We start from the raw sequence: 16,471 nt of genomic DNA on the forward strand, positions 1-16,471 counted from the left end.
TCGTCCGATCGTGTGTATACAACAGTTTTGGACAAAATCCGTCTGACAAAATCCGACGGACAAAATGCAACAGATTTGGTTGTCGGAATCTCCGACCGTGTGTACAAGGGCTAAGAAGGGGTTCTGCCTTAATGTCAACTTTCACTCAACACAGTAATAGAGGGGAAATCTTTCATTAGGGGCACTAGTTCTATTGACAACCAGAGATTCCCTCACTTTGGAGGGATTTCCCCTCACTTCCTGTTTTGTCTATGGGACAGGAAGTGAAGGAAAATGGGACACAGATGTTAACATAAAAAAAAAAAAAAAAAACTAACAGGGGATATTACTAACTAATTCTATCCAAAGTGGAAAAAGTTTTGCCTTTAGTTCTAATTTAAAGTTTGTTACCCATAGCAAAAAGCTAAATTTTCAGGAGAATCAAGTCTTGGAATATAGTGTATAGGATCTATCTAATCTCTTCCTGTAGTCAAACTAAAACACATGTGATTTGCACTTTCTTCTGTTTCCTGATAAATACTTAATTTCCTTTCTTTAAACTGACCATAACAAATATATCTAGACCTGTACATTGACAAACAATGGGACACATATCTCAAAATGTTTTAAGGGTTCCTTTATTTAAAGACTTTCAATGGAGAGGAAAGGCAAATATGAAATATATATGAAATATATAATAAATGTTTCTTCAGTCCAGCCAAATAATCCAGGAGCTTTATATACTATATCTTTTAGGGACTCTGCCCCTTCCTCCAGTGTCTTACGTGGCTTCTACTTTAAAAACAAATTCAGCAGAAGACCAAAATATATAAGATGTGTTGACTGGAAATTGTGGATTATCTACATACAGTATATATAGGTCAGCTCCTGTGGTGTTAGGAATCCCCACTCTTTCACCCCACTGAAAAATGCAGAGTAAATATATTTTAGAATGACTGAACAGCTTCTTGTCCATGGTCCAGAAGAAGATCCTAGTGCCATAGTTTTATTCTTCTATAGAGCCAGTTAGTATGATGTCCAAAACTTCTAGAAAATTAAGAGATTAGTTGTCCATGTCCATGTTTGCTGCCCATCAATGTTTTCTTTTAGGTATATCCTGAAATAAAAAAAAATAAAATAATAATAATAAAAAAATAAATATATTTATATTTATGAATATATAAATATATATATATATATATATATATATATATATATATATATATATATATATATATATGTGTGTGTATATATATATATATATATATATATATATATATATATATATATATATATATATATATATAAATGTCTATGAAATATAAAATATATTTAAAAAAGTTGACAGATTTTACCATTTAACTTGAATACACCATATTGGTTCTATTCTTGCATTCATCTATCTATATTGTCTAAATGGCAGACCCAATAGTCACCTTCTGTGCACCTAAGATAGGCAACTTTAATGAAGCTCCATTTACAAGATGTTGCCTACTGTTAAAGCTAATCTCAAACTCACTTCTAGAAAAAAAAAAAAATCTACATATCTGTCTATCTTTGACTCACCTAAAGCCTCATGTGACATTCTGGGCCCAAGCCTTCTCACTTCTTCTATATAAAGGAGTATCTGGTTCTCTTTGGGTTCATACTACTGCCTGCATGACATGGACTTTTTCTATTGGCTTTCCAACATCATGCTACTGAGCCTGTAGCTACACAGCCTTTGATGATTTCATATAAAATATTATAGCACTTTTGTACACTACTTTTTAGGGTCAGTTCACAGTTTTTGTAATTCACCCTTTAGCTGTTCGCAGTAAGGGCAATGCAAGCAATACATTTCTGCAGAAACTCTAAAGAGTATAGTATTATCACCTCTTTTTGGTATTTCCCAGGGGACCATGATAAGCGAAGAATTCAGCCAGATTTCACAGTTCACTTGACGTCCATAGTCCCAGGTGTCTCTAGAAAGTGAGAAAAGACCTAGGACAGTCCAAGTGCCCCCAGGTTCCTCCAAAGAGATCACATCGCCTTTGTGACGTGTTCCAGCGATATTCCAAGTCACATGACCTAAAGACATCCTGATTACACAAGCCAACTGGATGGTAGTGTAAGGAGGAGGAGAATACGGAGGAGCCAGGAGATAGATGGAACCATTGGGTATAGAAATGTCTGTAAATGTGAGTTTAAGTAAGATAAGTTAGTGCAATGCTGGTTTTATATTATATTTCATAAATATATTTACCGGTATATAGTACATTTTAAATTGTAGGCACTCTATAAGTATTTTTGTATATATTTTATTTTATCAATTTGTTGTAATTTGATCTGCTATTTAAAATACAAAGGTGAATGAGTAAAGGAAAGAACATACCGACCTTCACTCTTTTTAGCCCATATAGCTCTGAGTGAGGTTTCAGTTTAATAAATCAGTCATAAAGCAAGCAGCAACAGCTGAACTTATTATCAGGCCTTAATTATGGTCTACACTCTATGTTCTACTTTCTGTCCCTAAAACAATTGTCAGCATAATAAATAATACATTTTCATAACAAATAACTCTAGAATACCTGCAGCTACAGAGATCACTGATGACCTGTTTTAAAATGCCATTTACTGCTTGTACAAGTGGACCTCAACTCTGGAAGCCCAAAAAGGTAGGCAAAGGACTAGACACTAACATTGGGTGTTCGCCTGGTCACCGAATAGCAAACAATTTGACGTGTTCGTGGCAAATTCGAAAGCCGCAGAACACCCTTTAAAGTCTATAGGAGAAACCAAAAGTGCTAATTTTAAAGGCTTATATTCATGGTATTGTCATAAAAAGTGTTTGGGGACCTGGGTCCTGCCCCAGGAGACATGTATCAATGCAAAAAAAAGTTTTAAAAACCTCAGTTTTTTCGGGAGTAGTGATTTTAATAATGATTAAAGTGAAATAATAAAAAGTGAAATATTCCTTAAAATGTTGTACCTGGGGGGTGTCTATAGTATGCCTGTAAAGTGCTGCATGTTTCCTATGATTAGAACAGTCCGAGAGCAAAATGACATTTCTAAAGGAAAAATTGTCGGTCCCAGAGTTGTGACATATAGAGTCCGGCCATCGAAAAGTGTCTGCCCCGTACTGCGCAGGCGCAGCGCTTGCGCAGTATGGATCAGAAGGAGATTCGGAAAATCTCCAAAGATGAACGGCGCCTGCGCCGTGAGTCGAGGTGCAAGCCCCACCATCCAAGTGGACATAGGGCTGCACATATTAGAGGGCCCCTCGCAGGCTCGCTTTGCTCGCCACCTTTCGGGCATGGCCTCGCTTTGCTGGGCTCTTTTTATTCTAACTCTATGTCCACTTGGATGGTGGGGCTAGAACCTGGACTCACGGCGCAGGCGCCATTCATCTTCAGCTATTTTTGGAATCAGCTTGTCCTGTGTACTGCGCATGGAGGAAATTAAGGCAAAAGGCAAATCGTTCAAGTTACTGAGTAGGCATAATTAACATTCCTAGACATTTCTTATAACAGGAAAAAAGAAAAAGTTTTTTGGTGTGGGAGTACCAGGGATAGTTGCTTATGCTAATCCTCAAGGCGGATCCCACCCAAAAAAAATTGAAAATTGGACTATATCGGTACTATCAAAAAAAACAAATAACATTTAAAATATCATCTTATTTAATAGACATATAAAGAACACAAAGGACAAACATCACCCTTATTAAAATAAAAATTAGACATATCACAATAGTAGCGTCTTTAACAATTTCTCCGAAAAAATGGGGAATTCAAAAGCGCATAGGGATCTCCTCTACTAGTTTCGCGGTGTAAAGACCGCTTCCTTAGGAGGATATCTATACAAAATATAGTAATTAGTACAGAACAATTAACAAGCAACAGCAAAATATAATAAAACATAGTAGTCAACAATAAGTCATTTTATGCAAAGGGAACAAAAGAATCAGCTCACCCTGAATTCAGGAGGATGGGTTACACACAACGGAATTCCCATATATATCTCCCCCACGGCGGACATGGGGGATTGGCCCAACGGCTCTAAGGGAGGAGAGGAAAACCAACTCCTAGAAAGGTTTTTAAAAAATATATATATATAAAGTTGAATTAACTCACCAGAAAAAGGAGAAGATTCAATTTCCCAGTGTATTAATCATATGAATCTATCAATTAAATATCACTGAGTTGTATCTAATAACTTGACTATATAATGTGGTTCCATAAAAGTATCATGTGCAGTCAGGTCAGTATAGATGGATTGCCACCAATGCAGATCTGTAGATATAGGTAAGGCATATGCTATAATGAACCAAGTAGACAGCAATGGCATCTAGCTTAGGCATGTAAAGAGTAATTTACCTGGCAATAGGAACTATCGAAGTGAAAGTCTGTTAATCCGTCTGAAGCCTCCAGCACAGCCGCACGGTCTGCCCATTCAGTGGTCAGTATGGCCGCTTAAATAGGCTCCCCAACACACACGTGTCAGACGCTGCCGGAAGTTCCGCGGCGTCTGACGTCATGTGGTCAGTTCCTCCACACTGCGCATGTGCGGTATTGCTAACGCTAATGCCTAAGTGCGCAGGGGAATGCTGACGGGCCCATAGGTCCCAGCGTTAACCCCTGCAAGCCAGCGAGGAATAATGTTACCTGGCCGGCCAGGAGGAACACATGTCCGCCAGGGGGAAACAAAAGGGAAAGAAAAAATCTGCCGTGAGAGAAAAAAAAAAAAAACACCTACGTTCATCAAGGGTGAGCCAAACTTAAATATCAAATCAAATTATAAAATAAATAATACAAGTAATAAGTAAACATCACAATAACATTTAGATATCAGGGTTATTGTAGTACCCTGGTATAGAAGCAACTTCATTGTAAATTAGGCGAACCCTGCACAGAGAAGAAAAAGAAAGAAAAGGGAGAAAAAAATAAATAAATATATATATATACAGTCATAATTGAAATTTACAAAAAAGGTTTGTAAGAGATCGTTTCGTTCAGGCCCGGGGGATGGGTGGCATTGAGCCTTTCGATCCACAGAGTCTCCTTCTGTAGGATCTTACGGTCCCAATCACCCCCCCTCAGGCCCGGAGGTTGTTCCTATGCGCTTTTGAATTCCCCATTTTTTCTGAGAAATTGTTAAAGACGCTACTATTGTGATATGTATAATTTGTATTTTAATAATGGTGATGTTTGTCCTTTGTGTTCTTTATATGTCTATTAAACAAGATGATATTTTAAATGTTTTTTGTTTTTTTTTGATAGTACCGATATAGTCCAATTTTCAATTTTTTTGGGGTGGGATCCGCCTTGAGGATTAGCATAAGCAACTATGCCTGGTACTCCCACACCAAAAAACTTTTTCTTTTTTCCTGGATATAATGACTTGTGGATGATGGTACTAACTATTAATAATACTAACCAGAGGCGATACTCTTAATTTGTGAATTTCTTATAACAGGAAATCCTAAGATCAGGGCCTCTTTAAAAATGAATAAATATCTGAATGTCCATAGTCTCCTGTAATCTCCAATCTGATAGTATTTGCTCAGCTAATACATGAGAACTTGATTGAGCGTTAAACCTACCTGGAGTTCTATGTAATATAGTATTATAGTAAAATAATAAGTAAACATGGCTGACCTTCAGCAATAAGGGTTGTTCCATTACCAAAAGTAATATTATGTCTCATATAGAAAGCACAGTAATATACTCCAGAGTCCAGTGTGCTTATGTTGTTCACTTCTAAAAGAGGACTGGTGTCTTCCTGCTTACAGCTGTACTTCTCTGAGGTATTGCTTTCTCTACAATCTGTAATTTTTTCCAGAGCCTCAGGTCTTTCCCAAACTCTCCGAAACCAGTAGAACTTTCTAATCTTCATTAGTGAATCACTGTCAGCCAAACATGAGATATTTACAGAGCCACCTGTTCGTGCAAAGAGGACCTCCTGCAGATAAAGACCAAGTCCCACAGACAAGGCTGAAAGATATAATGTGAAGTGGTAAAGTATGGTAACTGGTACAAATAAAGTGGTTGAAGGACATTTTTTTTTTTTTTATAAATTTGCCATAGTAACATACAAACCCATTAGTTAACAAAATCTTATTACAAAATACAAAGTATCCTATATAACACACCCGGGAAAAGAGGAAAAGAACGAGATGGAAACCAGCGTCTACTTTCTCTCTCTTCCCTTCCCTTTTCAAACCAACGAGAGAGCGGCTTAACAGAGCCTTCATACCAGCCACTGATAGTCTTCCCAGGGCGGTATAACCCACCCCATCTTTGACTAAGCGAAAAGAGCGCAAGAAGAAGGGTCATCCCCTCCACCCACTTTTAACTACCGACAATAGGTTTGTTAGCCCAACTTACTTCTTAAATCCCCCCCTCCCCCCTCCCACTGGCTAGCCCTAGATATTTTAATTACTCAATGTACCACCATGCTTTCCCCTTGACCAAGGCTCCCACATTCTAATAAACTCTTTGAGGTTACATCTCCTTACATAAGCCGCTCTCTCTTTGGGGAGGGTTTCATTCATAACATCAATCCAGTTTTTGTTGAAGGGCATTTTACATGGAGATTTTTTTTAGAACCTGTGGACCAAAGGCCTAGTGGAAGCATGGGTTAAAGTGATTCTATCATCTTGCTCAACTTAATCAAGTTCTCTAGATGGCCCACTCCATTACCTAGTGATGTTAACCTATCCAGCACTCTCCATCTGCCCTTTTTGCCTGCTAGAGTCCATTTGCACTCAGGTGGTCAATGTCAGACTTCACAATCTCATGATCTACTCCCATCCCCCATGTGACAACAATCAAAACTCACCTCACCCGGGCCAAAGCACTACATTCTGGGTTGAAGAGCAGAAGGTGACATGCTCCCCATATCCAGAAGTACTGGGTTTTTCCAAGGCCTCCAATAGGTGAATGGAGCAACAGGGTTGGGTGGAAGTGTGGTCAGCAAAGGTGGGTAATAGCAACACGGTGGTGGCACTATTATGAAAACTTTGAAAGGGAGAAATATGATCCTCTTCTTAAAAGCCACAAACATAGTAATAACTTAAATTCTAAATCCAGCTAATTGTCAAATTGTCAGTCCCAATGATGGAATAGGAAAAAAACACACAAGAAAACTGATCATACCGGAGGCAGGACTGGAGCGAAAGTGAGTATTGCAGAAAAATCTGCATTTTGAATTCTTTGACATTCGTTACGCTTTATATTGGCATCATCAGAACATGTAAAGGTAAAAGAAGTGTACCTGCAAAAGAAGTCAGTATATACTTACCTTTCTTGTTGCCAGCACTGTTGAACACCAATCTGTTCACGAGGGATTGTCCCAGGGAGTCTGCTGGGAAAATTTCCTAGTTGCATGCATACTTGATATTGTTCAAAAAGGCATAGGCCAATTGTACAAGAGCTATAAAATGTTTTTCCTGACCCCATACTGGTGATTAGATAAATCCCTGAATCAACCTCTTATTGAATTTAAAGATCCCCATAGCCCTGTAAATTATTTACATTTTTGAACACTCTCAACTAATACCACTTCCTGGAGAAGAGTGTTCCACTTTTTCACTGCTCTAATGCCCTGTACACATGATAGGATTTTCCGACATCAAAACCGTGGATTTTTTTCTGAAGGATGTTGGCTCAAACTTGTCTTGCATACACACGGTCACACAAATGTTGTCGGAAATTCCGAACGTCAAGAGCACGGTGACATACAACACGTATGACGAGCTGAGAAAAATAAAGTGCAATAGCCAGTGCGACTCTTTTGCTTGATTCCAAGCATACATGGACTTTTGTGCATTGGACTTATGTACGCGCAATCGGAATTTCCGACAACAAATTTTTGTTGTAGGAAAATTTGAGAACCTGCTCTCAAACATTTGTTGGTTGAAATTCCATCAACAAATGTTCTATGGAGCATACACACGGTCAGACTTTCCGACAACAAGCTCACATCCAACATTTGTTGTCGGAAAATCTTATCATGTGTACAGAAGTAAAGAGTAAAGAACCCCTTTCTCAGTTTAAAGTGGTATTAAATCCAAAAGTAAACATTTATTATATTGCAGCTTACTGATTCTTAGAGGGGGTCGCTGCAACATTTTTCTATTGCTAGACTTTCTTTGACTTGCTTTCACCTGGGGATCTGGCCAGTAAGTCTATTGTTTTTTAACAGAGGAAGCTATCCTGCAGATGTAGCATTTAGAGGGTTGAGACTAACCATTTACCACTGATAGGGATGCTTACAAGGGTTAGCTTTTGTTTATTTATTTATGTAAAACCTTTATTCCAAAGAAAAAAAAGAGTTTGGCTTCAGTTTGTTAGTGTATCTACATCTGCTAGTACATCAAACACCTCCCTTCCCCGAGATTACCAATGCTGTTGTCCAAATATGTCTCTGCTGCTCCTTTATTTTAGAGCATGGGTGCTCAACCTTTGACCTTTCAGCTATTGCGGAACTACAAGTCCCATGATGCATTGCATGGCTGAAAGTTACAAGCATGACTCCCAAAGGCAAATGCATGATGAGACTTGTAGTTCTGCAACAGCTGCAGGGCCACAGGTTGAGCACCCATGATCTAGAATGTAGATATTCTAATACAGGAAGAGTGTTACTGTCTGTAAAATCAGAGGGAAAAAGCCTAAAAAGAAAACGAATGCAGCCACTGCATCTAATGATTGGTAAGCTGCAATATAATACATTTTTAGTTTTGAGTTTAAACCTTTTTACATCCAATCTTAAATTGTGTCCACATGTCTTCTTCAGGGACCTTATGCCGTGTACACACGGCCAAACTTTACAGCAGAAAAGGTCAGACGGAATCATTCTGTTGGATATTACGATCCTGTGTGTGATTCATCCAACTTTTTTCTTCAAAAATTCAGACAGACCTAGAAATAGAACATGTTTCAAATCTGTCCGACGGAATCGATTTATATCAGGAAAACCATTCGTCTGTATGCTGGTCCGATGGACTAAATACGACGCAAGGGCAGCTATTGGCTACTGGCTATTGAACTTCCCTTTCTTTTTTTTTTTTTAATTTACATAATCTTTATTTATTTTCATAAAAAAGTTTTCTTCTTCCATTAACATTTAATACAATTAAGTACTCAATTTTTTCCCAAATTAACAAATTCCCTTCCCCTCCCCCCTCCACCCCCCCCTGCAAATACATACCAGGAAAAGACAAGGGGTCCCTCATGCACATACTGTGAAAGTGATACTCCCGTTACCTCTATCTACTTAACACCTATACCAAAAGCTCTCTCTCTCCTTCCTCTCTCCCGTCCTCATTCGCTCCAAGTCCCTATACTAGGTATCCCAGCCTATCTAGCCATGGTTTCCACATTCTTTTAAATTCCCTGAGATTCCCTCTTCTTACGTATACTACCTTTTCCTTCCATACCGTCTCAGTAATTAGTTGCCTCCAATCTGCCACCGACGGGGGATTTTCTGCCTGCCACCTCTGCGCTATCAGTTTCCTTGCCTGGAACATACATCTCATTACAGCTTTATTTATACAAGCTGGTCCTCTTATTCCCTCGTTCAGGCCCAGCACACACATTCTGGGGTTCCCTTGAATCGACACTCTGAATGTTTCATTCAGATCGGCAATAACTTCTGACCAATAGCGAAACAGTTTAGGGCACCTCCAGAACATGTGTGTCATATCCCCCGTCGCCTGGCATCTCGGGCATCCATCATCCTCCCTTCGCCCAAATCTATATAGCCTCTTCGGTGTGTAATAGGCTCTGTGTAGCAGCATCAGATGTGACACCCTCTGGGCTGGTGAGACAGATATCCAATGTCCCCCCTCAAGAATCCTCATCCACTGCTCATCTGAGAATGTTCCTACTTCCTCCTCCCATTTTCTTCTACTTTTAAGTTTCTCTGGGTGTTCTATACTCCCTTCGCATATATGTGGATAGATGTCTGCTATAAAACCTCTCGCTCTATCTTCAGAGTTTAATCTATTATAAATGGGGGATTTACTCCACACTGGCCCGGCTGTATCAAATTGTTTTGATAATGCGTGTCTAATTTGTAAATATTTATAAAACGACTGTTTTGGTAGATCAAATTCCGTTTTTAATGTATTAAATGTTTTTATCGTATTTCCTTCATACAACTGAGCCAGCCTGTCAATCCCCCTGTTTTCCCAATCTTTGTACCTTCCTATCATTCCCATTTCCTGTAAATTCAGGTTATTCCATAATGGGGTTTCTTTAGTCAGTCCTTCCAGACCCTTTATCGCTTTTACTGCCTTCCATACTTTTAGAGCAAGTTTTATTGTAGGCGTTCTATGGGGAAATGAGTTCGCCTCCAGAGCCTCTACTATAGTTTTATGGGGTGTCCCAGTAATCATTAGCTCCCTGTTTGTACTTCCACTACTCTCATTGCTCATCCCCAAATGTTGCAGTTGTGCAGCTAAGAAATAACTTCTTGGGTGGGGTACTGCCATTCCTCCTTTCCATGACGGTAATTGCAGAATTTGTAGGCCTATTCTTGAAGTGCCTCCTCTCCATATAAGTGCTCGAAATAGTGTTTCCATTTTTTTAAACCACTTTATATCTATCCATATCGGCGAGTTATGCAACAGATACAGTAACTGTGGCATCCATAGCATTTTGATAAGATTGCATCTCCCTGCAACTGATAGTGGGAGTTTCTTCCAGATTTCTATTTTATTTTTAAATTTAACTAATAAAGGGGCAACATTATCACTTATATACTTTTTTGCATCTCTTTGTATGTATATTCCTAAATATTTTATTTTCTCCACCACTTCTAACTGTGGGATTGCCAATATATTTTGACTCTCCAATGTATCTACCGGCATCAGAGCTGATTTTTCCCAGTTTATTGTTAATCCCGAGAAACTGCTAAACTCCCCAAGGATTTTCATCCCCTGCCTGGTGGACTTCTCTGAGTCCCCCAGATAGAGGAGAACATCATCGGCATATAGCGCGATCTTTTCTTCCCTCGACCTTCTTTGGAAGCCTTCCATATCGACATTAGATCTTATTGCAATGGCTAATGGTTCCATAGCGAGGGCAAAGATCAGGGGTGACAAAGGGCACCCCTGTCTTGTCCCTCTTTCTAATAATATCTTATCTGAATACTCATTGTTAACGCTAATTCTAGCACTAGGGCCATTATACAGAGTTTTTATCCATTCAATAAATGAAGAGCCAAAGCCAAATTCTTTCAGAACCCGCCAGATGTATCTCCATTCCAGACTGTCTGTTTGCTGGTCCGATGGACTAAATACGACGCAAGGGCAGCTATTGGCTACTGGCTATTGAACTTCCCTTTCTAGTTCCGTCGTACGTCATCACGTTCAAAATGAACAAACTTTGGTCCATTCATGTGTGGGAAAGTCCCTTCGTGCAGAAGTCCATTGTAACTCCGTCTAAAGTCCGTCGGAAACTCAGTCGGGAAGACCGTCTGACCTTTTCTGCCGGAAAGTCTGGTCGTGTGTACGTGGCATTACAGTTAACTAGTCATTACAGTTCCTATACCGGTAATCACCTTTGAAATATTTATAAATTATGATTATATTCTTCTTTAAGCACATCTCTTAAGAGAATAAATGTAATGTAATTGCTTCCCATAACCAAGGTCCCCCAACCCCCTTAATTTTGTCTTCCCTGAACTCATTCTAGTTCATGAGCATCCGTTCTATGGATTGGTGACCAAAACTGAAGAGAATATTCAAGATGAGTCTGAACCATTGTTTCAGTGGCGGAATTATAGGGGTCGCCGAGATCGCCATAGCGACCGGGCCCCTTGCTGTAGGGGACCCTTGAGGGCCCCCTGTAATCTTCGATGGGAGGAACGGCAGGGGCGGCTGAGAACGAATTTGCCGATCGTCAGCTGATTCCGAAATGCAATCAGCACTGTGCAGGGAGCTGTCACGTTAAGCTCAAGTGAAAGCACAGTGTGCTCTTTGTCTCCCCCTACAGTGCAGTACCCAGCAGGAAGAGCCAAGGTAAAGGACTGCCGTTTTTAAAAAAAAGACTATCTATCTACTGTATGTATGTGTGTTTATATGTGTGTGTGTGTGTGTGTGTGTATGTATGTATGCATGTGTGTGTGTGCGCGCATGTATGTATGCATATGTATGTATGTGAGTGTGCATGTATGTATGTATATATGTGAGTGTACATGGATGTGCATGTGTTTATCAGTGGTGGTGCATCCATAAGGGCGCACAGGCGCCGCCTCCTCTCTCCAGCCACCCCCTCTATGACCAATGGATAGATTCATGCATAGCATTTTGCGAGTGGAATTTGAGGGCTGGCGAGGAAGGGCTTTTGTAAAAGTCAGCTTTTTAATAAAAATAAAAATAAAAAAATCATATTATTTTTACACTAGAATTCAAATACACTCAAATACACTTGCAATGCAGTTGTTTAAAACATTCTTCAAATACTCCCGTTTGCATTCTTTTGTTAAGAACATTTAATTCCATTGAATACTTGAGATGATTGTAGCTCTCTTTACTGAATGTTATTCAGTAAAAAGCGCAGTTTAATGACCTTCCTGAAATGTAGCGTGCTTGTCATACCAAAATGTCTATCTTTCCTGTTCTTTTGGGTAAATGCAATTATAGTACGGTTACCCAAATTGTTTCTAATTTTGCACATTTGTAACAAGGTCTGTGTTACTTGAAATAAATAGATCAAACAGAGCATTTCTCTAGGTGGGGCTTCCACCATATAAACCATGAAATTGTCCCGCTATAGGTTCACAAAAAGTCAAGCCTTTGTTGACTGTTCAGTTCCATTGGTCCATTGGTCCAGTCAAATTAAAATCCCCATAATAATAACATTGTCCTTTTCTCCAGACATTTTAGTCTATGAAAGGAGATTAATATTTCTTTATGATAGGGGGGCTGTCACATACTCCTACAAATACTTTAGCATTTGATGCACACATATGAAGCTCCAGATTTATCACTGTCAGGTCACCTTGAGGCGAGGTGACAGATGCACTCCGTAGGGATCAGGAGTGCACCGCAAGGTTGTGGACCCTAAGGCTGACTTCTGCGGACAGGAGATAGATCCCAACGAGGTTAGAGCGTAAGATTCCCTGGGACGCGGAGTCTAAGAGCCAGCAGGTGTTCACCAGAGCCTCTAGTGGTGAGGATGGACTTGGCTGCAACTCGCTCCAGGTCGCGACCCCCAGGGTCCCCCAGCTCGCACCCACAGTAGGCAACAGGAGGATAGGGATAGTGAGGGATAAAGCCAAGGTCGGGGCCACAAGCAGACAGGAATAGTCAGGGACACACCAATAGGTCAGGATCACAGGCAAACAGGGATAGTCAAGGACACGCCAAAGTCGGTAACGGAACAACAGAAGAGCACACGGCAGGTAACAGGAAGACAAACACACAAAGGGATACACAATGGTTGATCAGCCCTGTTGGCTTGCAGTGCACAGGTTAATATAGGGTTTCCTGATAGGGCCTGGGGTGGAGCCATGCTTAGAGGAGAGGTTATAAAAATATAAAAGTGGCTGGCCTCTTAGTCATAACACATGAGGGGAGGTAAGCAACCAGAGGAAGATCACTGCATAACCATGACAATCACCTCTCATACTCACTTTCAAATTAGTCCTGACAAACAGACATATACCCCCACCTTTTCTATTAATTCTGTCCTTTTGAAACAGCCTAACCATCCCACCAAGTAAAAATGTTCCTCAAGTAACAGAAGTTCTAGCTCTGCCATTTTGTTTACCATACTTTGTGCATTTGTGAACATATATTTTAATTTTGTGTTGGCATTTAATATTTTATTATTGTTCACGCTTGATTTATCATTTGATTCTGAAAGATTTTCTGTATTGGACCATAGGTATGCACAGCCTATTGCTCTAGGGTGTGCACCCCAAAGCTCAAACACACATGTCTGTGTGTGTATATATATATATATATATATATATATATATATATATATATATATATATAGAGTGATGAGACCAATATTGAGCTTTTTGGCCACAACCATAAACGCTTAATTTGGAGTCAACAAGGCCTGTGATGAAAGGTCCACCATTCCTACTGTGAAACATGGAGGTGGATCGCTGATGTTTTTGGGAAGTGTGAGTTACAAAGGCACAGGACATTTGGTCAACAATTATGACAAGATGAATGCGGTATGTTATCAAAAAATACTGGAGGAACATTTGCATTCATAAGCCAGCAAGCTGCACTTGGGATGTACTTGGACATTTCAACATGACAATGATCCAAAACACAAGGCCAAGTCAATCTGTCATTGGCTACAGCAGAACAAAGTGAAGGTTCTGGAGTGGCCATCTCAGTCTCCTGACCTCAATATCATTGAGACACTCTTAGCTTGTCCCTCGACTATGCTTCTGCTTGATCACAACTTGCAACCTTTGACATGTTTAGACCGTGGCCTGTTCCTAACATGCAGCACAACACATCTCCACTTTCAGTAGCTATGGTGAACACTGGTTAGTGCTTAGAAGTTGTTTCAAGATGGAGAGCGGTAAAAGGAGCCCGCAAATATGCAATTTACCGGCCTCTTCCTATTCAGAATGAACAGAGACAAGTCAAAGGTCGGTAACAAGTAGTTGCAGGTTGTGATCAATTGGATACATAGTTGGGGAACAAGCCAAAGGTCAGTAATGAGTGGTAGTGAAGATACGGACAGAAGTAGGAGTGACAAGATAAATAAAAGAAGCAGGAGTAACAAGAGAGAGATATTGTCTGGAGAAAGCACAATAATCTGAAGTACAAAGGCTTGGCTTAAAAAGGAAGTTTATGAGAGGAGCAAAGAGATCACCAGGAACAATCTTCAAGGCAAGATTGTCCAAGGAATTGTCCATGGAGCTCTTCAGCATCTCCAGTGGCTCAGCAAGAAGAGATACTGCCAGACATAACAGAGGTTGCAGGTCCTTGCCTGTACACCTGCTCCCATTTTCTTACAGCAGTTGTTACACTGGAGGCATTCTATTCCAGCAACACTATCCCTGAACTGATATCCCCAATATCGTCCACCCCTGGTATATTTATAGGGGGGGTATCAACTCAGGGCTAGCCACCCTAACACATTTTTCTCTACCCCATCTTCTTACTGTAACCCAACTATCTACCTCCTATATCGCCATCTCTCCACCCTCCCCTATACTGGTCTCAGCCAGCATCTAAAGGTTGACGTCCAAACTCCTCTCCAAGTTGTTAATTCTGCAAAGTGTTGCTAGTCGATCATTTAGATTCTCTATCTGGGATTCCAAACAAGTAACTCACTCATATCTGCCACACAATAGTCACCTTCAAATTACTGTTTGGGGAGCACTTACATAGTGCAGGATGTGCTTTGAATTGCATTACCACAAACGAAAGACATAATTAACACTAGCTAAATGGGGTAATAAAAAATGACAACACTGACCCAAACTACACTAATATTATAACTTAGTTTCAAAGCTTTACCTTGCCGTGCTGATCCTTGTTTTAACACAGAAATGCACTTTACATAGCACACATTGCACAGTTCAGAGCTTCGCTTGCACTTTTACACAAATCCAAACCTCAGTCAGAAGTCGATCCAAAGTAAATAAAGGTTTAAAATTATCATTTAAAGCATATTTGAACTCAAAATGTACAAAGCTAAACCACTGCCTCACAAATAGCAGCAAATGCTTGCCTTATCAGGTGTATTTCAATAGAAAGCCAAATGACCAACTGAATCGTTGCACTTGGCAAGCTGCCAACACTGTTGCCTATTTCAAGTCAGTGGCTTAACATTTTTCAGCCTCCAACAGGAAGTGTTGTTGCTGGCTGTCTCGGGGTGAAAAACAACAAATTCACATCATACAGTCTTCTTAAGCGAATATTTTTTGTGATGCATACTGAAAAATAGGTTTTTGGTGTACACTTAGACCTAAAAAATTGTTTCTGACACACAACACTTTATAGAAGACAGCAAATATTAAACCTAGAAAAGGAGAAGTAAAACTGATATGACATTTTAAAAAATATTCTGTGATGACATTACCTGTAGAAAACAGCAACATGCTTTGGAGAGTCATGTCTGATCCTAAGAGAGTAATATATAGCAGTTGTCTTCACCTTTCTGGTAACTAAATGGAGACACTTGTATGACTTGTACTTTCCTCTATTTCCTGCTAAATGCTCGATTTATTTTTATCAAACTAACCACCAAAACACCTAGATATGCACTGAGCTTTAAAAAAAAACAAAGAAGAAATAAAAACCAGACCGAGTTCAACCTCAATGTGAAAAATGTACAATGTATCCCTAGATGAATACAATGTATTGTCATCCCAACAATATAGAAAAAAGATTGAGAAGGGGAAGGCTATGGTGGACTTTAATGGTACCGTATACCAACTGACAATGGACAGTCATGAATAAAATATTTGAAAATGTTTAATATAAAAATATATAAATTTAACTTTTAACATTTACAGCAGTGATAAT

At 39.6% G+C, this 16,471-nt stretch overlaps 1 protein-coding gene across 1 annotated transcript; it reads right to left on the reverse strand.

Annotated features, from left to right (window-relative positions):
* Window positions 1–615: 615 nt before the first annotated feature.
* LOC143942087 (uncharacterized) lies at window positions 616–16,148 on the reverse strand. The gene is made up of 4 exons (XM_077463389.1): window positions 16,026–16,148; window positions 5,616–5,951; window positions 1,855–2,151; window positions 616–1,096 (listed from the first exon to the last, which is right to left on the reverse strand). Exons 1-4 carry the CDS (start codon window positions 16,057–16,059, stop codon window positions 1,086–1,088), a joined length of 678 nt encoding a protein of 225 aa, XP_077319515.1. The 5' UTR covers window positions 16,060–16,148; the 3' UTR covers window positions 616–1,085.
* Window positions 16,149–16,471: the final 323 nt, after the last annotated feature.

The sequence above is a fragment of the Lithobates pipiens genome, unplaced genomic scaffold, assembly GCF_037356315.1.
Source record: "Lithobates pipiens isolate NorthernLeopardFrog02 unplaced genomic scaffold, aLitPip1_a1.2 Scaffold_30, whole genome shotgun sequence".
Lineage (NCBI taxonomy): Eukaryota > Metazoa > Chordata > Amphibia > Anura > Ranidae > Lithobates > Lithobates pipiens.

Excerpts from the sequence above, each read along its gene's own strand:
- LOC143942087 (XM_077463389.1), bottom strand. The coding sequence starts at position 16,059 with ATGACTCTCCAAAGCATGTTGCTGTTTTCTACAG. Across the intron at positions 5,952-16,025 it reads CATGTTGCTGTTTTCTACAG|CCTTGTCTGTGGGACTTGGT; the intron begins GTAATGTCATCA and ends TATATCTTTCAG. Across the intron at positions 2,152-5,615 it reads AACAACCCTTATTGCTGAAG|ACATTTCTATACCCAATGGT; the intron begins GTCAGCCATGTT and ends TCACATTTACAG.